The 24,861-nt window shown below is 37.9% G+C and overlaps 1 protein-coding gene across 9 annotated transcripts in view; it reads left to right on the forward strand.

Annotated features, from left to right (window-relative positions):
• BLTP1 (bridge-like lipid transfer protein family member 1) overlaps positions 1-24,861 on the forward strand; it is a 121,645-nt gene that overhangs the window by 69,450 nt on the left and 27,334 nt on the right. For 6 of the 9 annotated variants that reach the window (XM_069855169.1, XM_069855170.1, XM_069855173.1 and 3 more), the window contains exons 45-63: positions 57-232; positions 680-1,386; positions 2,649-2,888; positions 3,376-3,469; positions 4,951-5,001; positions 8,731-8,937; positions 9,464-9,702; positions 10,441-10,685; positions 12,060-12,165; positions 15,920-16,017; positions 16,306-16,491; positions 17,456-17,624; positions 18,140-18,351; positions 20,495-20,693; positions 21,233-21,292; positions 21,905-22,131; positions 22,645-22,845; positions 23,049-23,179; positions 24,564-24,687. In XM_069855169.1, the coding sequence (XP_069711270.1) occupies positions 57-232; positions 680-1,386; positions 2,649-2,888; positions 3,376-3,469; positions 4,951-5,001; positions 8,731-8,937; positions 9,464-9,702; positions 10,441-10,685; positions 12,060-12,165; positions 15,920-16,017; positions 16,306-16,491; positions 17,456-17,624; positions 18,140-18,351; positions 20,495-20,693; positions 21,233-21,292; positions 21,905-22,131; positions 22,645-22,845; positions 23,049-23,179; positions 24,564-24,687 (3,672 nt within the window). The remainder of the gene's footprint in view (positions 1-56; positions 233-679; positions 1,387-2,648; positions 2,889-3,375; positions 3,470-4,950; positions 5,002-8,730; positions 8,938-9,463; positions 9,703-10,440; positions 10,686-12,059; positions 12,166-15,919; positions 16,018-16,305; positions 16,492-17,455; positions 17,625-18,139; positions 18,352-20,494; positions 20,694-21,232; positions 21,293-21,904; positions 22,132-22,644; positions 22,846-23,048; positions 23,180-24,563; positions 24,688-24,861) is intronic. The other 3 variants (XM_069855175.1, XM_069855177.1, XM_069855172.1) reach the window with 2 other exon arrangements.

Genomic DNA, 24,861 nt, shown 5'->3' on the forward strand with positions numbered 1-24,861 from the left:
AGAATATAGGCATAATCTAGACAACAAGAAGTAAATTGGTGGGGTTTGTTTTTTAGGTTGTTTTCAAACCTCTTCTAAGTTACACGGGAATTCAGTCTCAGGATGCAATGCCACTCTGCTACAGAATGTACTTCGGAGAGTACCTTTCATTCTCAGGAACTTTGGACTGCCTGAGAGCAGATATTGTTGATTCAGATACGGCAAAGGAAAGAAAAGGCAAGCGAGCTCGAAGGTATGTTATGAGATATTTGACAACATGTATATTAGTTAAAGAACAGAAATTAGTTTTCTCATGTGAAGACCCAGAATTCCCAAGCCCTGGCCTTGAACACCTCCAGGGATGTGGCAGCCACAGCTTCCCTGGGCAACCTGGGCCAGTGCCTCACCACTTTCATCGTGAAGCGTTTCTTCCTTATGTCTCATCTAAATCTTCCCCCTTCCAGTTTAAATCCATTTCCCTTTGTCCTGTCACTGCATGCCCTGAGTGATTACTGTGTTAGTAGCATGTAGTATGAAAGTATAAAAGTTAATTTTCTATATTTAGAACTATGGCATGAAGGTGATATCTTAAGGGAAATGAAAGGTTGGATTCAGGAAATTAGATTTGCCACTGTGTAAAGAAGTATTTGACTCCCATAATAAGAAACAAAGCAGTAACCTGTATCTTTTCTTTCCTTAGGCAAGGAGCTGTCAACCTTCCTCCTCTTGAATTCAAACCAGCTTTGATGTTAGAAACTTTCAGTATTAGTGCTGTTGTAATGGAGAAATCAATGTGCACGCCTCATAACTCCACCAATGCCCTTTCTTTTCATGACTTGAATAAACGCTATTATAATACTTTTCACTGTAATTTTACAATATCTTGCCAGTCCATAAGCCAGCACGTAGATATGGCCCTAGTCCGTCTCATTCATCAGTTCAGTACAATGATTGATGACATCAAAGCCACGCAAACGGACATCAAGCTTAGCAGGTACACAGCTGGATCAGCTTCTCCAACACCTACATTTAAAACCCGCAAGCACAGGGACTTCCGCTCTTCTGATTTCAGCCGAAGCTCTCGAGGAAGTCTTAATGGAGGTAACAGAGTGAACAACACCAAGAACAAACGAACAAACAATGAGAACAATAAAAAAGAGTCTCGAAACAAGAATTCCTTGGGGAGGTCAGAAAGAAGAACTTCTAAAGTGTCCAGGAAAGGTTCGAAAGATGTAGTTGACCACATGACTATTCATATGGATGATTCTGACTCTATTACTGTCTCGGAACAGAGCGAGCCTTCTGCTGAGTGCTGGCAAAATATGTATAAACTATTGAACTTCTATTCACTCATTTCTGATCCAACTGGGATTTTAGAAAAGTCTTCTGAAACTTTCGGGCCAACAGGTAAACTCATTCATGAATTCAAGTACTTGAGAGTGGGTGCTTTTCGTCAAGTGTCATTTTCAAAAGGGTGATCATAAGGTGATTTAGGAAAGTTGCATGTAAATTGGGTCAGAGAGAAGAGTGATGAGGATGAGGGCAGAGCTTGTAATTATTTCACCAAGCTAGTGTACAAGAGAAAAAAAAATCTTTTCCTGGCTTTATACTGTGCTTTGATTCTTTCAGGCGTAGACTTAGCAAATATGTGTTGATTAGTTTAAAATTTAATTCCTTGATGTTCTAGTAGAACTCTTAATCTGGATCTGTATTTGGTGTAGGACTGTGTTAAAAGGTTAACTTTCCTGCTTAATTGTGTACAGAGAGGACTGACTTTCTTCTTCCCTAGATCCTATTTTCTTTTCTAGTCGCTATGGAAACGCTGTATGTTATCATCATGTGAAAATATGTAAGCATATACATAAGTGATCCTGAGGGAGAAAATTACTGCCCAGGGAATGAAAGAGTAAAATCATATCTGTGAACCTAGTTTTGAGAGAAGAAAAGGTGAAATGCTGTTTAGCTAGAGTCTAGCAAAGATGACAAGTGTTTGAGCCATCATTTCACTCAAGGTTTTGAGACCTGGGCGTATCACTGCTCTCTATTTCCAGTGCTTTTTAGCACAGCAAAGTAAATTTGAGAACAGACTGAGCAGCATTTGTTTTGTTACAGCAACTTAAGTTGCTGTAAATTCACAGGACATGGTATATTATCTATTTCCTTTGTATCTGTTTTAACTGAAGAAAAACTGAGCAAGTGTCAAATGAGAGCTTCTGTTAAATAGAGGGCAGTATCTTTAATGCACAGGATATCATATCCACAGCTGTGATACCTCCACGAAACACAAATTTTCTTAGATTATTGCTCTGAGTGTTGAAGAAGGAAGACTAAACTACGAGAACCTTTGCCTGTGAAATGATCAAAACAGAAATGGGACAGTTGAAACTGTATAATGACAAAATCGCAGAAATCTGAATATTTATATAACTACATAAAAATGTGTCTATGAATAATATTTAAATCGCATCGCTTCTTATTGTCCCCGTTATGCTTGAATTTGGTACAGTCACGTTGTTGTTAGAGTGGACTAAGTGAGGCACAGATCATTTACCTGCAGAGTTCATTTGATGTACAGGATCTATGAACCTTCATTTCAAATACAAACATCAATCCCATATGCCAAAGATTTCGTGTACAGTCTCCTTAAAGAACTCCTTTGTATTTTGTAGGTGTTCGAAGCCCAACCGAACCCACTTGTAGAGTGGTGTTTGAGAACGAACAGGATAACGGCAGAGACGCCCAGAGGAAGCGCAGCCTGGTGACCTCAGAGCCACAGCACGTGACTCTCATCGTCTTTGGCATTGGCATGGTGAACCGAACCCACCTGGAGGCTGACATCGGTGGTCTGACGATGGAATCTGAACTGAAGAGAATCCACGGCAGTTTCACCCTGAAAGAAAAAATGAAAGGTGGGACGTGTTAAAGTGTGCTCAGTAATTAAGTTCAGCAGCGGATTTACGTGTTTATGTGTGTGCGTATACCTACAGCAATGCATATGTGTGGTATGTCGTGTCTGTGAATAGATGCACATTATCACAGAATCACAGAATCACTAGGTTGGAAAAGACCCACTGGATCATCGTGTCCAACCATTCCATTATGTCTGTGTGTGGAGAGTATGTAACACTCAACAGGTTCTTTTAAATTAACTGACATGCTGAAAGATTTCGAAAGGATGCCAGAAAATGCCAAGAAGGAAATTCTTTTAGAAGATGATCGCTCCTCTTATTTTCAAAAGCTTTCATCTTGTCACAATTTAAATTTGATATTGCTTCATGTGACCACTAGAACTGTAATTTTTCAATTATTTTCCTGCTACTCCATTTTTGAAAGCAATAGGCATACCTGGAAGTATTTTACTGAGTGAAATGCTGTTAAGTCTCTTTTTTCTTAAAGATGTGCTACATCAAAAGATGACCGAGACATGTGCCACTGCTCACATAGGAGGTGTCAATATCGTCCTGCTGGAGGGAATTACCCCAAATATCCAGTAAGTATGAAGCCTGAGAGTTGCAAATTGTTCACATGCATAGAAGTGGCATCAGTTGTGTGACAATAAAGGTATGTAGCTTAATGTCAAGGAAGCCCTGATGATATGTCTTTAGGAAGAATCCATGAAGTCATAGTTTGGTGGCAACCATGTAAGTGTTGCAGAATTGGGCTTGAGTTTGACTTGTAAAGCTCACTGCGTGTGCCCATTGACAGGAGGTTTTTCTAGGTAAGGCCTATCTGAGTTAGCTGAGAAGGAATAAAGTCAATGTATTAGTAGGTTCCAGTCTAGGCCACCCAATCACACCAGTCATAGGCATAGTTACATAAATAAGAATGCCCATTCCGTTTTCTAGTCAAAGATATTAGTAAGTTTAGAACTGATTGTAGGATCACAGTGTAAATGGGTAAGTGACCTGACTTCAGGTCACAGGGGACAAGTCCTCTTGTAAAAAGAAAGAAATTCAATTTCATGCAATCAGAGCATTCTGCACTGATTTTATTCTGTGTGGTGTGTTGTTTCTCTTATGCTTCTAATTACTCTTTGAAGCTTATAGGTTCCATTAAACTGTAGAAGACTTTAGGGAGTATTTAACCTGTTGATGCTGATTATTCCCATTTAAGATCCAGATTATGTATTCAATAGATACTGTCTTGAACTCCAATGATACATGAGTCTTTGTGGATTTTTTACAGTTCTAATACCCAGTCTCCACGCTTTATATGATTGACACAACTTGGCAGGGTCTGGGAGGGCAGAATCACTTTTTGTGCATTAACATCTTGAACAACTTCCTTAGCATCCACATTGGGGTTTTTTTGTTTTATCTCCAGGTTCACAAGCTCAGAAGGAGCATGCATTGTTTTTCTTTATTTCTAGCTGAACTTCTTTCCGTTTGAGTTGCAAAACAACAGTTGAACTACAACTCTTCGTAATGTAGCTCACCCTCACGCAGTTTGAGCGTTAGCTGGTTAACCCTCAGTATCTGATCTGGTTCTAGAATATTGATGTTGTAGACACGGGGCTAAATAGTGTGACTGGAGTCTCTCTTTCTTTATAATTCCAGTTTAGTTTGGAAGGTGCTATCTGGAACTTAAAACATATAGAATTTTATTAACATCCCTAGCCAAATTGCCTCCAATAGGCGTGTTTCAGAGGGATAAATAAAAGTTCTAATCTGACAGCCATGTAGGCTTTCTGAAGGCAGCTCGACTGAGGTTCTTTGTATCTGTTTTGCATCACTATCTTACTGAGCTTCCATACAGGAAGAGTACAAAAGGAAGGGGGGGGAAATAATGATGAATCCTTAACAACAACAAACAAAAAAACCTAACAAGCCCCAAACCTTCTGCTTGGTAAATTTGGAAATAAGTGTCCTATTGTGGATTACAAGTAAGTGAGTGACTAATTTTGCTTGAATGTTTATTCTTTATTTGCTTTGTTTTTGTTTTTCTTGCTTTCTCTTCAATCTTCATCTGTAGACTGGAGGATTTTCCTACATCTCCTACAAGCACAGCCAAACAAGAGTTTCTGTATGTCGTATTATTATGTTTAATAGTCTTGCAATTAACTCTGTGTTGTGTAGCTAGTGGCTGCATTCCTCCTGTGTATGACTGTGTAGGCAAATGTTGCTTGAATACAGTGTAGTTTAACATTTAATATTACCCAGATAATCTTTGAATGTAGCCTGCTGAATATCTGTCCAGGAAAGCCCTTGTAAATATTATCCATCTAGCTTTAGAGGCAGATATTACACTATCCAGTCACCACTGTAATGCTAGAATGGTTTCACTGGCTGTTGGGTTCTTTAGATCTGCTTCTGTGTTTGTTAAAACAAGGTGAGATAATGTTGATGAATGTAAAGAAACAGGTTCGGTTTGCTTTGCATTTGGTAAGGAGCTGCTGTGCTTGAAGTGATGATACCTGTTGTGATTTCAGCATGAATAGCACTGTTCCTTTTCTCTTTCTGTACCTCTGGGCTGGGTTTAATTATTAGGTGTGTTGATTAGGTTATGCTAACACAGTGTTTTCCTTAAAACTATGCCTGTGCATCTGCTGCTAATGAAGATTCCCCTCTTCGTGTCCCCCGTATTCATGTGGGAGTTTAGGTCTTTTCTCTCTCCAAAGATGCAATATTTTCTTTCAAGTTGCTTTCTTTTTTCTTGATGCTTCAGTCCAGAGGGTCCCACTGGGGTGGTGCCCAGGGTGGGAAACAGTGCACTGGCAGCCTAGAGGCCCTGTTACTCAATGACCCTGCAGTGTTCTGACAAGAAAAGTTAGGTAGCAAAAAATTGTGAGGCTCTTCTTTTTTTGTCTTCCTTTTTTCCCCTCCTTTTTTTCCCCGAAAACAGTATTCTGACTAATTTCTTTTCCTGCTTTAAACCACCAGTTTGTATTTTTTAGAAGGACTTAATACAACTGCTGTTTGTTCCAGCATTTATGTATGCTCAGTGTTGGGATAGTACAGGATTAACTTTAAAATGTCTTTATAGATGGTAGCTCTGGAAGGAGATCTGATGGACTGTAAAACTGCAGGTGATGTAAAGAAAGTATTCAGGTTTTTCTTCCTCTTTGTCTGGTAGCAACATTAAACCAGCAAAATAAAGCACTGTTTTGCATAGTGCATCACTGAACACTTGAGTTCATTGCCATATGAAGTGATCTGCAAGAGTAAAAATGATTAAAAGGATCGTACGCATCCATGTAGGATAGGTCAGGTAGTGAGTCATGAATGCAATACAGCCTGCAGGCTCAAAAAATAAATGCCTGATGGCTGGAATTAAGGGAAGGATCGCTTTATTTACACCCCAAGTATCTGCTACTGCCTAAATTTTCATCTGACTCAGTGCAGTGGTTCCTGCGCGTGTTATGGGTCTCCTGCAGGTGGACTTTCCTGCCTTTTTCTAACATTCCCCGAAATGTGTTAGGTTGAGTGGTGAGTGGCCTTGTAGCCAGTTTTGTAGTGGCACAAATACTTCTTTGACAAGTTTGTCTGGAGAGTGATTATTTATGGAATTGATGTGAAACCATAGAACTACTTCTGAATACATTACTGGTATAGAACTTGAATATCAATTAATTATTTTAATGGTATTCAACCAGATCTGTTCTAGATGTATCACTGTAGGTGATTAAATACGCAGTGCTCGTTCCAAATAAATGTATAGCCATTTGTCAGTTGTTCTGCATTTCATTTTGCCATGGGAGTAGGATTTCTGTAGATTAGACAAGTGATCCTGAAATTCATATCTTACCTGAAATACGGAAACACTTCAGCTGAGAAGCTGAGAATCTTTCTGAAATCTGATTCTCCTACAACAGCTATATTGGTGTAATTTTTTTTTTTTTTTTTTTGGATCTGATTGTGAATTCAGGACAGACTTTAATTCCAGCTGCATTTGCTTTTAACTTCTACCCAAAGATAGGTTAAGACTAAACTGTCTCTCTGGTACAGGTCTGGAAGAGATCTTGCAACTTCCCTTAAGCTGAAAGTTGTTCTTGTGATGCTTGAATAGCTAACGTAGTCGTATTTTGTGTTATCATAGAATCACAGAATGGTTTGGGTTGGAAGAGACCTTAAAGCTCACCCAGTTCCAACCCCCTGCCATGGGCAGGGACACCTCCCACTGGATCAGGTTGCTCAAAGCCCCATCCAACCTGGCCTTGAACCAGGGGATTATAGATGGGGGGAGAGGGAGGGGCAGTATTCTCGATTGGCTTTACAAAGTTCAGTCAGAATAGTAGCAGTAAGACAGTAGGAAATAGGCAAACATCAACAGAAATAATTGTGTTTTCTTCTATTAAAGACGTGGATTAAAGTACGTCTGCCCTTTTCTTAAGTAATATTTATTTGTATAAATATATACATATATATATATATAAATATATACAAATACATATTTGTAGCAGGTATTTGTTATCTGAAAATACTTGTGAATTAAGATTTGTTTCCTTCATATTTATGTAAGTTCTTCAAGTATTTCAAAATTGTTTCTACTTGACCGTCTGCCCTAAAGTATTAATCCATAACCACTTTGTCTCTTGTAGCTCTTGCGTAGCTGTGAAAAATTGGAAGTGTTTCTAGAGTTTCAGTACATTAATTACTGTTGAAAGCCCTGTGGTTGGATTGCAGTCCTGTGTATTTCTTCATTATAAGCAGAAGGATAATAATTTGTGTGGGTTTTGTCTGTATTTCCACACCTGGGATGCTTTGGGCCAGCTGATATTTAAACATAGGAATAACGAGTCTTGTCTTAGGTCTTCACAGAAGAAAGTATGATATAGGGAGTATAATTAATAGGATACTGTAGGTTTCACTATTAAGCTAAACTGCCTATAGAACGATTTAAAACATGATGCAAAAAGTATTTTAGTTCTGCTTCTTGAGATATAGTATTTGAGAAACATTTATTGCATGTTGCAATTTTTATTATGGAGTCTATTTTTCAGACATTTTAGCTTGTGTTCTGCATCTTCACAACCGTGTGTCTTTCTCTTTGAGGCTGTAATAGTCTGTGCTGGCTACATAATATACTTCCCTTGGGAAACCCTCCAGTAGTTGATCTTATTTGAGAAACATTGATGTGTTACCCCCCCTATCTTTTTTAATAGGAGCTTAGTGAATTCTGATACACCAAAATTTCATCCTGGCACCAAAGCCTCTCAGCTTTGTGCACTTATATTTTTATCATGGGAAAACATTGCAAACATATCCTCCCATTACATTAAAATAAAGTTAGATTTTGTATTTTGGAATAGTGTGTGTCACTTAAATGTCAATATTAATTCAGAAAACCGTTCATCACTTGCTCTGTATTTATTGCTAAGCAAATATTTTCTCCATTGACCTATTGGATGCAAAAATCAGATTTTACTAAGTCGCCTTATGAAAAAGATGATTCAGGATTATTCCTGGAAAGGAGCTGAAATGGCAGGCTCTTATTTGTTTCTGTGTGTGAAAATCTGTCTGTGTATGTGCAGCCCAGTGTGGTATAGACTCAAATGGTCTTACGTTGTGCAAGAGTAACAGTTTAACAGGTATTTTTGCAATGCATGACTTGTAGTTCTCTTGAATGTAGTGTAGTTGTTTGTGGCATGTAGTGCATCTCTGTATGTAAAGTGAAAGGAAAAGGAATGTGAATGTGGTTTATAAACAAAATTACTTCTGTGAATACTTTAAAATTCAGTTAACCTTTAAAAACAAAGTTTAACATAAATGTTTTGCAAGACATGCAAATAAATCCTGTTTCCTTTTCTGTCAGAACTGTCGTGAAATGCAGTATTGCCAAATCCCAAGCCCTGTACAGCGCCCAGAGAGGGCTGAAAACAAACAACGCCGCTGTGGTCAAAGTTGGAGCCATCAGCATTAACATCCCCCAGCACCCTGCCACGCTGCACAGCATGATGGTGCGCAGCTCTCACCAGCTCTCCAAGCAGATCTCAGATCTTATCAGACAACCGTCAACTGCGTAAGTGCTGCTGCCATCACACGTCTGAGTGCCACTGGCTGCTGTCCATTTATGCTGCTTTTAACGCAATGTGGGAGAGTTAGACTAGTCATAGAATCATAAAATCACCAGGTTGGAGGAGACCCACCGGATCATCGAGTCCAACCATTCCTATCAAACACTAACCCATGTCCCTCAGCACCTCGTCCACCTGTCCCTTAAACACCTCCAGGGAAGGAGACTCAACCTCCTCCCTGGGCAGCCTCTGCCAGTGCCCAATGACCCTTTCCATGAAAAATTTGTTCCTGATGTCAAGCCTGAACCTCCCCTGGCGGAGCTTGAGGCCATTCCCTCTTGTCCTGTCCCCTGTCCCTTGGGAGAAGAGCCCAGCTCCCTCCTCTCCACTACTTCCTTTTAGATAGTTGTAGAGAGCAATGAGGTCTCCCCTCAGCCTCCTCTTCTCCAGGCTAAACAACCCCATCTCTCTCAGTCATAGATCATGTTAGAATAACAAAAAGTGTTTTCTGATCTTTGTCTTGGTAAATAGGCCCCAGCCTACAAAAGAAGATGTCGCGACTCCTTTGCCCTCTGAAAAGACTCCAACAAGTATTAATCAAACACCTGTTGAAACAAATGAATTTCCACAGCTGCCAGAAGGATTAGAAAAGAAGCCTATAGTTCTTAAATTCAGTGCTATGATAGATGGTATAGCTATTGGAGCAGCGCTCTTGCCTTCTCTAAAGGCAGAATATAAGATGGGAAGAATGAGGAGTCATGGAATGACAGGTAACAGTTCCCTTAAATGTCAAAAACATTATGGCTTTTTTGTTTGACCTCGCTAGAAGCCTCTAAGGCAACTCATTACTTTGTCTTAGTTATAGTCAGAGCTTTGAATCTGTTGCTATCGATGTTTTTTTGAATGTGGACTTCAGTCAGATGGGGCCATATAGAGGGGCCACTGTTTTTAAACACGATTGCCAGAGGCAGAATACAAGAGCAGATGAAAACTTCTATGCATTCATATGTAGCTTTCTCCCAGGAAGCTTCTCTCTGCTAAAATGAGTTTATGATCCTTGATGAATTGAATTCTGATGCATGAGCCTATTTGAGAATACTACTGCAGGGCCACATTACAGATGAGGTGGTTTGTATATGATGCCCTTCTCCATCCAATTATAGTAAAGTCTTCATTTTCTTTAAAGATCAAGAAAATGCAGAATCGTGTCACTGCCTATTTATAGCTCTAAAGGGCTGTGCACTTTAATAACATTTAAAGGTTTTTTTTTATTTCCAAAAGTGTTCTTAAATTTAAGGATAAATAAAAGATTGCCCAGAGAAGTTGTGACTGCCTCATCACTGGAGGTATTGAAGGCCAGGTTGGATGGGGTCTTGAGCAACCTGATCTAGTGGGAAGTGTCCCTGCCCATCGCAGAGAGATTGGAACTGTATGATCTTTAAGGTCCCTTCCAACCCAAACCATTGCATGACTTTTTTACCTTTTCTTTCCCCGTCTTCCTTTTACAGGAGCCCAGACTAGATTCAATTTTGAGCTTCCAAGTCACCGATTGCGCTTCACTTCTAAAGTCTCTGCCACTGATATGTCAACCATTCCTCCTTCGGCGAGTCTCAACCTTCCTCCTGTCACTATGTCAGGCAAATATATCATGGAAGAACACGACACTTACTCAGACCAAATTTGGAGTATAGATGAACTACCTGCTAAGCAGGGCTACTATCTACAGGGAAACTACTTACGATGTGTGGCTGAGGTAGGTGTTGAAGACAGTAGTCATCTTTGATAACTTATTTCCATTCTAATACATTTCTGTATGTGCGTGTTCATGTTATTTTAACAATCTGCCTCCTCCAGAACTGTCAGGTTTACAGGTTGATCCAAATACGGCACTTGTACTTATGTGACGCTGAAACAGAACTTTCTCAGTCCTTAGTTTGAGCAGCCAACATATTAAGCAGTCAAGACCACTGTATCAGAGGATTTCGACTATGTTATTTTGTGCAAGTAAATAAGGAAGATGTACTTAGAAACGTTTTCTTGGCATGACAATTCTACTCAGCAACAAAATAAACAAAACTTCATTATACTGATAATTCAAGTGAAGTGTAATTTTAAACTGAAAGCTTATGCTAACCAACTGGATAAAGCCATGTATTTTGCAAATAGAAATACTGAAAAGCTTAAGAACAATTTTCTTGGTTTGGGACTGTTATTTTCCCATGCTTAGACAGCTCCACCAGTAGGAGAAGCCACATATAACCTTAGTAAATGTTATAAGATTTTCTGCTTGACACACTGTTCTACTCTCAAGTCCTGTTTGTATCCAAGATTCCATAGCTACTTTTCATGTAAAAAAAACCCAGTGCTATTTAAAAGATACCCTTCTGGTGAGGAAAGGTGGGGCTTTTCCACTAACTGTGTTTCTTTAATCAGAACAATAGTCTAGCATGTTTGTAATTGAGGCTTATGATGTTTGCATCTTTATGGAAGAGGTTTAATTAGATCCTGCTCTTTGTTCAACCCATTTGAGTTATCTCCTGGCTGAAGAAAGACTTTAGGATCTTTGAATTTGTCCAGCGTGTAAAAGAAAAGGCAGGGACTGCTTAGCAAAGGCAAAAGCCAGCTCTAAGTTGTTTTGGAAAACATCTGTATTAATTTTAAAAATCTTAATGGCAAGATGAAGCAATCTAAGGCAGACTCCAGTTCCTTAGGAATATTACTTAAGATTAGATTGGACGCAATACATTTACCATTGAGGATATAATTAAATTTGTTTCCTTCATTAGCTAGAATAATGCACTTCTAGAGACTGACAGCTCATTTCTGTTTTGTTCTGATAGTGATTTACTCTCTGTAATTAAGTAGCATTTTGCATATTTCCATGAACCTTAATTAAGTCCTGCATTTTATTCTACAAGCTAAACTGGCAACTTTTTAATATAGTGGTCTCTGTCCTTCAGTTTTCTGATTAGTGTTCACAAGACAAAACTCTTTAATACTCTTTTTTTATGCCAATATTTATATAATTGGACTCAAAGATGTGGCTGGAAACTGAAAATGCATTATTTTGAAAACGTAGGTATGGTAACTGTTCTAATGTTTTGTTCTGAAACTTTTATTTCTGCAGGTTGGTTCTTTTGAACATAATCTCACAACTGACCTCTTAAATCATTTAGTGTTTGTGCAAAAAGTGTTCATGAAGGAGGTAAATGAAGTCATACAGAAGGTTTCAGGTAAGCAGAACTCTTAAAAACCAACTTTGAGTAAAGTCCTTAAACCTTGTTTGATAGCAACATCCTATAGTTCTCTGGATTGGTGATTTATTTCACAGACACTGTCATTTTACATCTAGTGCTCCAAGCACCAGCAAGAAGCAACCAGCACAGCTGGAATTTGATGTAATAACATAGGCTCTGGACGTTTTTGTAGCTCTGTCAGAAACAGAAGCAGGGTAGTTTTTCAATCTAGACAGTAGCTTCTGTGTCTTTTTGTGGCATGACCTTGGCTGGGTTATTTTCTGTATTCGCTTTGCTCATCTGTAAAGTGCAGATTGCATTTTGTGAATAACATCAGCGTATTTTTTAAAGTAAAACAGCTGTGCCCGGGGAAAATAGTGTCAATATTGATATTACTTAGTGTCTCCTGATTACTGGCTCTCCAATCCTTTGCTGATAATGTGTTTCAGAACTGTATGAAAAAGGCATTTGGCTATTCAGTAGATTTTGTGAATCACAGAATCAGAGTCTTAGAGTCATTAAGGCTGGAAAAGACCTCTAAGATCATGCAGTCCAACTGGCAACCCAACACCACTGTGCCTGCTAAACCATGTCCCAAAGTGTCACATTGACACATCTTTTAAATGCCTCCGTGGATGGCGCTCACTTCCCTGGGCAGCTTCTGCCAGTGCTTCACCAGTCTTTTGGTAAATAAATGTTTCCTGATACCCAATCTAAACCTCCCTTGGTGCAACCTGAGGCCATTTCCTCTCGTCCTATCACTTGTAACTTGGCAGAAGAGACCAGCATCCACAGGATTTGAGGTGCAGCCCCACTAGCACCAAGTAAAGGGGTACAACTGCTTCCCTATTCCTGCTGGCCACGGTATTTGTGATATAAGCCAGGTTCTACCATGCTGTATACTGCAGAAATGACTGTTTCTGTTACTTAGGCTGACTTCTCAAAAAATTTTCAGAAGAAAAATAGCATTGTCATTAAAAATCCAATTAGAGAACAGTTGCAGAATCACTTGGTGCTGTCTCTTTTGCATTATGTGATGAAAATTGCCTAGTGAATTTTGTGTTTATCTGTTTGTATAGGCAAAGTCACGAAGCATTTTTCTTACATAAAACGTTCTGTCTGTCTGACTGAATCGCAGTTTGTGCAGAATTTTAAAATGTGTCCACGCACTTTCTAGTTCTTACAGTTTGAGACTTTGTGTTCAAGATCTGAAGGCAAACCAAAAAGCTGATAACCTCTGCCATGCAGTGATGTTTTGTTTAAGCAAATGAGTTCTATCACCCTACAGACTGGAAAAAAAAAGTATGAAATGCTACTGTTTTCCCTGAGATGTAACTACTCTGAGGGAAAATGTAAGGACTGGAGAGTTTGTTTGACAAATTAGTTATAGTTTGTTAGTTTTAAAAAAAACAGGAGTATAATTTGCTGTGTATATTGGATGACAGATGAGGAGATGAACAGAAAAACAAGTAACTGAATAACTATAGAAGTATTTTGTTGTTCTTTAGGTCAAAATAAGAATTAGTTGATGAGGATAAACAGTAAATGAATTAAAAAAGGAAAAGCAATAACTACTATTGTCTGTCCAGTAAGAAATAATAATAATAATAATAATAATAATAATGAAGTCAAAAAGAAAGTAAAATAACCAGGGGAAATAAAGGGAAGATTAATTTTATTAGTTAGGTTTTTAGGGGAAGAGAGGCATATGTTTGAGTAAGAATGTTACAGGATCAGTAGTGTGAGTAAATATTCAAAAGCAGGTGCAGTTCAAGTAGTTTGATTTTAGTACTTTTGGAGTAATCTTAAAAGGCTATTTTAGAAATATAGCTAATTTTTAATGGAAAGATTCAGGAATAGTTGGGAACATCACAAGGACGGATAAACTAAGAGTGGTAAGTGAAAGGAGTGTCTTTCTGTGCATTTATACACTCCTTTCATGCACCTCTGTGTGTGTGTCTCTACGTTCACACACGTAGAGACATACAAACACACATAAACGTACATAAAAGAAATGTGCAGGTCCAGCCAATGTGCCCGCAAGGGAATTGGAAGATGCAGTGGAGCAAATGGAAAATGTCAGAATACCTGAAAGGCAGGAAGAGGTAAACACTCTAACATTTGTTCCAGGAAAGATATATTAGCATTGGGTAATAAGGGAACACTTGCGGGAAGAATAAACCTTCAGCAGCTGTCATTATTCTATTAGAACAATTTTTATAGAGGAACAGAAAGTGATAAAATGGGAGTTTTATATTAGATTTCTTTTACTATACTTCTCAGTCTCTAGAGTTCAATCTCCCCTCTGGTTTTATGTGAGAAATTTATTACCATTGGTGGTTCTTTACTTTTCCAGACTATACATTTATATTGCTAGTAGCAGCCTTGATGGGTTTTTGGAATGTGACTGCTACCTCTCATATAGTGGTAACACAGCAGGGATGCAGTCAGGTGCCAGCAAACCATGGGTCTGGGTGCTGAATGCAGAACAGGGCAGGTGGGAAATAGCTTTTGGCCTTATGACTTGCAGGAAAGTACTTTACATGGCTTGAAAATTCCAATTAGTATAATATACTGATGTGTTTTTTCTGATTATGATTTCTGTTGCACTAAAATATGAATTACATATTATCTTTATACAAAAACTGGGTGAGTACCACCTACTTAAGGTACAGATTAAAAGCTTGTTAATGAAGAAAGCCATTCATAATAATTCCATCTACAAGCTGGTTTACGTGAAGATTCAAATCCAAGAAAATTACGCTCCCTTATGTGAGAGGATAGACAGAGAAATTTTATTTCAAAGTAATAGCTCTTCTTTTTTTTTTTTAAACTGGAAAATGCTTTACAAGCTTCATGAAGAAAATAATCTCAAAAATAACTTCTAATATGCATGTGGAGAATATATGAAAGATGAGTTAGTCCCATTACAAAGGTTACCTTTGTAGTTTTACGTTGTCCTAGTTGAGAGTATTTGAGGGTGCTGACACACAACAATAACAAGAGGAGGAGGCCATTAAGACTATTTGGAGAAGAAAAACCTGCAGATGCACCAGAAACTTATAAAATTTACTGTATTTTTTTAATCCATGATTTTATGGCCTATTCTTACCACCAAATAACTTTAGTTAGAAGAGTTGGTATGAAGAGAATTAATGGCTTAGCCTTTTCTAGCAGCAAGCCCTTCTTATAAACTAAAATTGAACGTAAATCAAATCTTGAGGAGCATTTAAGATACGATTGCTCAATCAGGATAGAGCCTGTTGGGGTGCTTAACTTGGGATGAAATGTGCTGGGATGAGGTAAACACACAAGTAAAATAATTGCAGAATTATCTTTCCTCCTGTCATTGACAAATGCTGAAATATTTTCAGTTCCCCTTTTCATGCAGCTTGCACAGTATTCAGTCAAGTGTTTACTTTCTGTTGTCAGATAATTAGGAGATACAAGAGACAGGGAATATCTTTTTGATAAATAGTTGTTAATCCTTACATGCTTTGAGCCTTCCTGTGGAAAGTTTCCCAGAAGGGAGGAACAGGACTCACTGCCTCAATTCTTAGTAGAGAGCTATTAACTCAGTGTAATAAGCTGACTCTGTACCTCTGTCTTCCATTTTCAACCTATATTTGTTTTTATAAATCTTTAGTTAGTGGCTGTTTAAATGATTTTTAATTAATTGTCACCTTCTTTATATCTGGTTTAAAATGTTTTCTTTGTTAAAACTCTGAATGTGTATAATTACTGTGTACAGGAGGGGAGCAGCCAATTCCTCTTTGGAACGAGCATGATGGCACAACTGATGGAGATAAACCAAAAATTCTCCTTTATTCTCTGAGTCTACAGTTTAAGGTAATCATATGGTGACAGAACAGTGGCCCTAGATGGTGTTAATGGCTTTCAGGCTTTCTCCCTCAGAGCTTATTGAATCAGGAATACTGTGCATGAGGAAACAAACCTTGAGTTTGGTTCCTGCTGTCTTGTAAAACAGCTTTGTGGCACTGCCTTGTTGAAAACACTTATGTCCTCTTTTTTGCTGCACAGTGAGAAGAGTTTTTGGTTTGTGGGTGGGTTTTTTTTTCTCCTTCTCTTTGTGTCTGAACCAGATCCTAATAACTTTGTACCTTCCTTATTCATTAGGGAATTCAAGTGACAGCTACAACTCCCTCAATGCGAGCTGTGAGGTTTGAAACTGGATTGATCGAACTTGAACTCTCAAACAGACTGCAAACCAAAGCAATGCCTGGAAGTAGCAGCTACCTCAAACTGTTTGGGAAGTGCCAGGTGGATTTAAACCTGGCCCTAGGACAAATTGTTAAGCATCAGGTTAGTGCTCGACATCACGTTAGTGCAAGTGGTGTTCTTTAATATTATGTGATTAAAAAATACATAACCAAGCCAAGAATCTTTCTTACACTACTTTTTCTGATCTGGCTGCAGAGTGGGTATAAAGTGTAGAGGGGCTGGGGAGGGCCTTGGGATTTTGTTTAAGGTTTTGGCTTTGTTTTTTTTACGTTGGTTGTTATTTTCAGCTTGTTTTCTTTTATTTATAAAAGCTTAAGCACTCTGCAACACAGAGTTGTGGAAATTTGTTTCCTGAATATGCTCTTGTATTTTGTTAAATTAAAAATTCAAAATAAATTTTCTAAATGAGTCAAGAAGACTGGAAGGGACTTTTCAGAAGAATTAGCAAGTCTTCATTATGAAGGCCATTATACATGCACAAAGGATGGAAGGAGTCAAATATGGCCCTTTTTCATTAATATCTTAAACTTATTAGATCTTTACAACAGTAATACCCTTGCTGCTGAGTCAAATTCAAAATTTTCATTGATACTGCTATTATTTTTAGGTTACATGAATGAGATGATAAGATCAGACAAGAGCTAAACTTGACTAGACCTACATTTTGACCTAGTTTGTCTCTATTAGTTTGGCAGCTGCACCTCTTGGATTCTTAAACCCACTGTTACTGGGAATATGAAAATATTTTGTGATGCCTAGAAAGAAACAAATACAAGTCTTAAAACCTATAAATGTACTGTCAACAATAGAGGATCTAGGTATTTTAGTTAAGGTTTTATGATAAATAAGGGAAATAACACTGCGAGACCAGAATTTAATGTAAAAAAAATGGAATATCCTCAAAGGATCTTTGGCTAGAAGAGAGCAAGGGGAAAGCGATGTCTTTACTTCCTGTTGGAAATATACGTTTTGTCAAAATTGATTATTTTGGTTATTTTTCCCTGCTGCAAACCCCTCCCCCTTCCCATTTTTTGAACTCTTTAAGGTTTATGAAGAAGCTGGCTCAGACTTTCATCAAGTTGCCTATTTCAAGACAAGAATTGGATTAAGAAATGCTCTCCGAGAAGAAATCAGTGGCTCATCAGATAGAGAAGCTGTGCTTATTACTTTGAACAGACCCATTGTTTTTGCTCAGCCTGTGGCCTTTGATAGAGGTATTGAAGAAGCAATTACTACAAATTCATTTTCATACTGCGGAAGCTGTATGTTTTCTTTACAAAGAGGATTGATTATTCAAGATTTAGTGTAGTTCATGTTAAATCAAAGTGCTAGGTATGATAAACTAGCTGAGAAATTTAGGAGATCTGCTGGATGCCAACAGATTAGAATTTCCTAACATCAAAAATTCGATTTGCTGAGGTGATCATTTTTCAGGTGGCTTGGAGGAAGTTGCATTTCTAAGGTTTGACAAATGAATAATGCTGAGAAAAGCATCACTTTCTATATTCTAATGTGTTGACTTTGATGCTAAATGATCGGCTTTGTCTATCTTGTTCTTTGTAGCCTCTCCACTACATCCTGAATGTATGAGTGCGTCTGTTGTACATCCACAGTTTTAATGTAATGGAGAAACTGTAAAAATGAAAAAAGAAAAAACCTTTATTTAGTGAATGTGCTTATTTTTCATATATATTGAATTCAATTAAGCCTTTCTGGTTTTATCATAAAGCTGTGCTGTTTTGGCTGAACTACAAGGCTGCGTACGACAACTGGAACGAGCAGCGAATGGCTTTGCATAAAGATATCCATATGGCCACAAAAGAAGTAGTAGATATGCTGCCTGGAATCCAACAAACCTCTGCACAGGCGTTTGGGACCCTCTTCCTTCAGCTGACTGTCAATGACTTAGGAATTTGCCTGCCCATCACAAACGCACCTCAGGTAATCAAAATGTCTCAAGCGACGTGTCTGTTGGAATATCCATTTGTATGTGGTATGTGGCTTTTATGTCCATTCACGTAATTTTTCATCACATCTACACAGAAGTTTTAGGATGCTGATAACTGCGCTAGAGACATTGCTTGCAGTGTGTCCCTGCCTATGGCCAGGGGTTGGAACTAGATGACCTTTAAGGTCCCTTCCAACCCAAACTAGTCTATGATTCTGTGAATACAAATGGTGTTCTCATTTAAAGAACTAGGTTATGTGTGTTTCAACTGCTGTGCATGCTTTGGGGAAAGGTAATGGATTCTTGTTTACACCACATATAAGCTCAGCACTTTAAAAAGTCCTTAGTAATGTTTCAGATCAAATCTGTTTCCTTGCAAGATTCCATCACAAACTCCGAATAATCTTTTTTTTTTTTGTATGAATATTGCTAGAAAATGAAAGCCTGAAAATTATTGGCTCTAACATATTATGACTTGTTTGGTTGGCTAATTAAAACGGAATAAAAGTATGAATAACTCAAACGAGAGATATATAGATATGTTATAGGTATGTTATGTTTCAAAAACATACCTATATAACTCAGAGTGGGTTAAAAATAGATATTCCAAATGCAGTCACTGGCAAATGACTATCGTTGCAGTACAAGGTAAGTTTAATGCGTGACAGATGATGATGTATTCTCTAATGTGGAGTTAACTGATTTCTGTATTCGAGTAATGCCTACACCGTGTGTGTTGTGCAGAGTGTTAATGCAGCTTGTTGTGTTCGGGAACGTGCACTGCATTATGTTTCTAGAATACCTTCAAGTCTTAAGTTTAATGATGAATGGCTCAGTCATACACTCACAGGGTAGGACTTTGCAGCCAGGCAGCTCCTCCTTCACTGGCTGTGCAGTTTGTTGAGGTTCTTGACAACCAGCACCATCCAACACATTCCCCAGTTTGACATTTAGCTCTGTGCATGGATTCTTTATTCAGACAGTTCGGAAGGTACCTAAATCAGTGGACTTAGCTTTCTTGAAAACCTCTGGGTTTATTCTCGGTTAAGAAACAATTCTGTGCAGGCCTGTATTCCCTCTGGTCTTCCTGTATTGGAAAGACTGAGTTATGCCTGTGTCTTCATGTGTAAGGTGAAGGTGTGACCTGCACCTATTAGGTATAAAATTAATATTACATAGTCAGTTGACAGCAGTTAAAAAAAATACATGAAGCAATGGAGCATTATTTGGATAGGTAATATATAGCCTTGAGAGAAAACCTTGAATTCCGAGACAATTCCTGTGTTGAATTGGATATATTTTTAATGGGGACTAATTCCAGAACAGGAATGAATCATTTTAATGGTGCAGAAGGAAATAGTCATGAAACTTAGAAATGTAAAGGAGCAATGAGGCCAGTAACCTAGAAGTCATAATGACATAACAGATTGTGAATCTTCTGTCTGGCAGCTGTGGACAAAGCAGATGGGATTTTATGCTCTTAACATGTTACAAAGGATAGTAAAGTAAGAAAAATGCCTGCTGGCTTATGAAGTCTTAAGTTGTGTATAGAATATGTTCACAGTACTCATGCTGGATCAAAAGAAGTCTAGCTTTTTATAAAAAGGAGTGTGTGGTCTTTTCTTTCAGATGAGCAAAATTACAGACCTTCATATGCAAAGAGCTGGAAAATAGTCGGTTTACTTAGAACTCTGCATAATTACAGATATCAAAATAAGTACTAAAAAATTGCTTTAGAGCTACTTTTGTTGTTGTTCAATCAGCTCATGTGCAACCCTTTGACAGAAAAGAATCAATCCCAGCCTTATCTTCTGTGGTTGTGGGGCCTTGTGGTTCATAGCCCTTGATTGTCCTTGATCAAACATGGATTTTCTTTGCTTTTCCAGATGAGTTTGTCTCCCAATGCCTTAAGGTGTTTAGAATGTAGGTGTTACATTTACTAAAAACCAGCAATGCAAGTCATTGTATGGACAGATGTGATGCTTTTGAAACTTTCTGCAGAGACGTAAAAATAAAAGAAGAAATGGAAAGGGGATCAGTCTTCTATTAGGAAAGGATAAACAGCATTTAATGCATGTGCAACATCACTTTGATATTGCAATTAGGAGTAAATTCTCTCTGCTTTTTTTTTCGCAGTCTAACCACACTGCAGATCTTGATACTGGCTCTGCTTTAGTCCTAACAATTGAAAGCACGTTAATCACCGCCTGCTCCTCGGAGTCTTTAGTTAGCAAAGGTCATTTTAAAAACTTCTGTATCCGCTTTGCTGATGGCTTTGAGACAAGCTGGGATGACTGGAAACCAGAAATAAGAGGAGATCTTGTCATGAATGCATGTAAGTTGGTGTGATTTCAGATAGAAATCCATTTTTACCCTTTCTTTTGATTTCGGAGACTTCTGAACTTGCCTAATAAGATAAAGAAAGACCTTGGGCTTATGAAAGCAAAATAATATGGACTTAAAAGGTGATATTCCTGTGTTGTTTTCCATTATTAATAACTATTGCTATGTTTCATTGTAACTGTTTCAGTTCTAAGAGATGCTGTAAGAGTGGATGTGTTGTTTTTGTATCATTTCAGTAAGTTTTTAATAGTCAAATATAGATTATTTTAATTTATATATATATATTTAATTATGTGATGATTTTAGAATTTATATGGAATTTTAAGTTGATACAAACTTGGATATCACCAAGAAGATTCACTTTAATAAGTAAGAAAAGTCATTCAGTGAGAATTAAAACTAAACTTCCTATCCAACACCACTCATGCTTTAATTGTGGAGGGCAAGAGACTGAGGTGGCATTTAGAAAGGGCTGGTCTAAAGCAATTTTGGCTGCCTAATCAGTGTGTGTGTTTCATATGCTTCCTATAGGTGTTGTGCCAGATGGTACATATGAAGTATGTTCTAGGACAACAGGACAGGCTGCAGCAGGTAATAGACTTTAAGTCCTCTGTAAATAAAACATTTGTAAAATATAGAGTTTAAACCCTTTAACTGTGTTGTAATTTAATTGATGGTTTGGGGTTTTGTTTTCTCTACTATTTTGTTTTCCTGGTAAAACTCCAGGAATTTCTTAGGAATCTTGGGAAGACAGGATATTCAGCAGGCACAGTACACATATATTATAACATCTTCCAGCATCATTACTCAAGACTTAAATCTGTAATTAGATCAGCACTTTTATAGGTGAATAGACATCCTTTAGGTTTCTTGCTATTAGAAGTCCTGGTCTGGAATAATGTACCTGGCTGCAATTTTAAGAGCTGAAGTCTGAGATACTCTCTCCTGATCATCAGCTTGGTTGAAGGGAAAGTATTTTCATTACGTTTGTCCGTGGACATCACTTATTAAAGAAATATTGATTTACGTAGCTGTAAAGTACTTCCAGCAGGCACTTCAGTTGTGGAATATGGTTTCCTGGAGTGGGCAGAAAAGACAGTTCTTTGTAATCGAGAAAAACTATGTTGGCTAACTAACATAAGTCTCTATGGCAGATTTCTTAGAAGAGGAAAAACTGGTTGAACTTTTTTCTTTTAAATACAGAAAGTAGTAGTGCCGGAACCTGGACATTGAATGTATTATGGAAGATGTGCGGTATCGATGTCCATATGGATCCAAACATTGGGAAAAGACTGAATGCTTTAGGCAACACACTCACAACGTTGACAGGAGAGGAAGATATTGATGATATTGCAGACCTCAACTCTGTAAACATAGCTGACCTTTCCGATGAGGATGAAGTTGACACTATGTCCCCCACTATACATGCAGTAAGTGAATCAACCAAAATAAGTGCTACTTATTGGAAAGGGCAAACAGAGTCTTAAGTCAAATGGAAAGATCTTAGTCTTGAATTAAGTCCAGCATTGCTGCTCCTTATAGCTCATAGAAGTCTTGTTGCAAATCAAAGAAACTTGTGTGTTTGTTTTCTAACTCCATATTTCAAAGGCGAGATTGTATCACAGATCATATTTCTACTGGTGTTATGTGAAAATTTCGATCTGGATTTAAAAATATGGTGACACAGTACGTAACTTTAGGTACCTGACTTGGAAAAGCTGTGGCTGTAATAGTTTTTCTTAACAGGAGAGTAAGTTGCTAACATGAGCATACCAGAAAAAAGTCTTTTTCAGTACTTCTACCCCGTCTGCTGCTGACCTGGCTTTTTGGTTTCACATAATAATGTTTTAACAGGTGTTATTTGACAGCTCTTTTAAATGTCTTTTGCCTGCCGACAGTGAAAATGTTATCCCAGAACACTAATGTTCCTGTTTGTTGTTTAGAAATCAGGTGGAGGTTCATTATATGGAGATGCACGCAAGCTAACATTTGGGCAGCGGATTGTAAATCACCTGCTGGGTTTGAACCCACCAAACCATCGCTACTCTGTTCCTGTAGAATATCTTTTGGGGTCAGCGAAGTGTGATTCTCTTCAGTCTAGCAGATCACATATGAAAGCAGGCAGATCCTGCTCATGGGGACATGTATGTAGTAGTTACAGTGTGTCTAACTGAATGATGGGATTTGGATCACTGGAAAAAAATCCAATCAACCTTTTGAGATCAAACTGATTCTTTTGCATGCACTAGTCCAGATTTTGAGGTGTGAAATTCACTTTGTCTGTTGTTAACTAATACTGATGTCCAGTTTTTGACAAGGGCATTAATTAAATGTTTCTCTTAAATAGGAGATTGTTGATCACCGGCGGCAGGGAGCTTCTAGTATCCAAACTGGAGAACAGCGAGGAAGGAAATTTGTGAAACGTTTAGTTGATATTAGAGAACTCAATGAGCAAGCTAAAGTTATTGATGATTTAAAGTAAGTTGGGTTTTGCTTCAGCTCATGCAAAGTTTGGGAACAATAAACTGCAGCTGACTTTTCTGTTCTTACCCCATATCTTGTGGCCTTGTGTTGGTCAAGTGGAAATCATTGTCTTTATTTAAAAATCAAAAATTGCCCTTTTGGATTCCATAAGAAAAAAATATATGTGCAAGTGCTCTCTCAAAGTTCTCAACTTCTTCTCCAAGCGTCAAACTAATTTGTGTTCTTTCTGGTTCTGCATTACAATGGCTGATTATAATCAGTTTTCTGTTGGTTCAAAATCATAGTCCCATCTTGATTTATTATCATTGTTATTTTAACAGAATATATTAATTTGTAACTGTAATAAGCTTAAATCTTAAGTCTCTTTCACAAGAAGAAAGAAAAATGTTTAAGTCAACTACTTTTAGATTTTGTAGATGACATAGGTCTCATGTCCTATATTTGCAAAAACCCTAAAGAAAGAATTCTTCCAGATTTCATAAATTTTTTGCAGTCGTGGTTTGTTGGGCTTTATTTTTTCTTTCCCTTCCCTAAGACAGATCTGTCTGGGATGGGAATACTCAGCTTGGTAATTATGTGTTAAATAACAAAGAGGAGACACATTTTACTGCTTGTACTTGCAATAAAATTGCTGGCAGCATTCAGAGGGCGATTGTATCTGAAATTTGTATTTATGGTTAAATGTTTCTTCAAGTATGAGTTCAAGAGTCACAATGATGTTTTGTGTCCACTTTTTCTCAGTTTCTACCTGCCTCAGTAGATTGTGATTCTTCCAAAACAGCAGTTGCTTTACATAGTTTGCTAAATTATTTAGCAGTGTTTTTTTTGCAGAAGACAATCTGGAATGCTGTTATTGGTGTGACAGGGCTTTGGACTGTCACAGCAGGAGGAGCTTTCTTCATCCTGCTGGGGTTTCTCAGATTTGCTCATTACATTTGTTTGTAATTAGACAGCCATTGTGATTGAAAGTGTATACGAGGTCCTTAATCCAGTTGTTATAACCAGGGCTTTGTGAACCAAGAGTTGCTTCATGACTCCTCTTGTTCTCCACCTTATTTGGTGCCCTGGTAGCACTGTTTGGGGCTCTCCTTGCATGCCAGCTTGTTCTGCATCCTCTCTCTGCTCTGCTAAGTCACTTAGAGACAAAAACTTTAAAATTAAAGAGTTCTTCTAAGGACAAAATATTATACCTGACAAAAAGTTGTATCATGGAACAAAAAGTAAATCTGCAGGCTGTATCTGACACTGATCATAAGCAACTGCTGAAGAAAATGGAGGAACTCCTAAGGAAAGCAGAACATCTTTGAAACGCAGGTTTTGAAACGGTGAAAATCACATCACCTGTTTGTAAGATAACTCAACCGTGATTTATCTTCAGAAAATTAGGTGCAAGTGAAGGAACTATAAATCAAGAAATTCAACGCTATCAGCAGCTGGAGTCGGTGGCTGTGAATGACATTCGCCGGGATGTTCGGAAGAAGCTACGTAGATCCAGTATGAGGGTGAGTATTATCACATTACTTTGAAAATACAGTAGCACTTGTGTTGCATATTTTGTTTCTGCATGTTGATTAAATTAAGAAAGTCTTAGTAATGGGAAAGGAAGGCTGAAAGTATCAAATAGTTCAGCAACCCCTTTACCTTTAGGAGTGGGTAGGGAAGGTTTTTCTCCCTTA

This window comes from Phaenicophaeus curvirostris, chromosome 4 (genome assembly GCF_032191515.1).
Source record: "Phaenicophaeus curvirostris isolate KB17595 chromosome 4, BPBGC_Pcur_1.0, whole genome shotgun sequence".
NCBI classification, from domain to species: domain Eukaryota; kingdom Metazoa; phylum Chordata; class Aves; order Cuculiformes; family Cuculidae; genus Phaenicophaeus; species Phaenicophaeus curvirostris.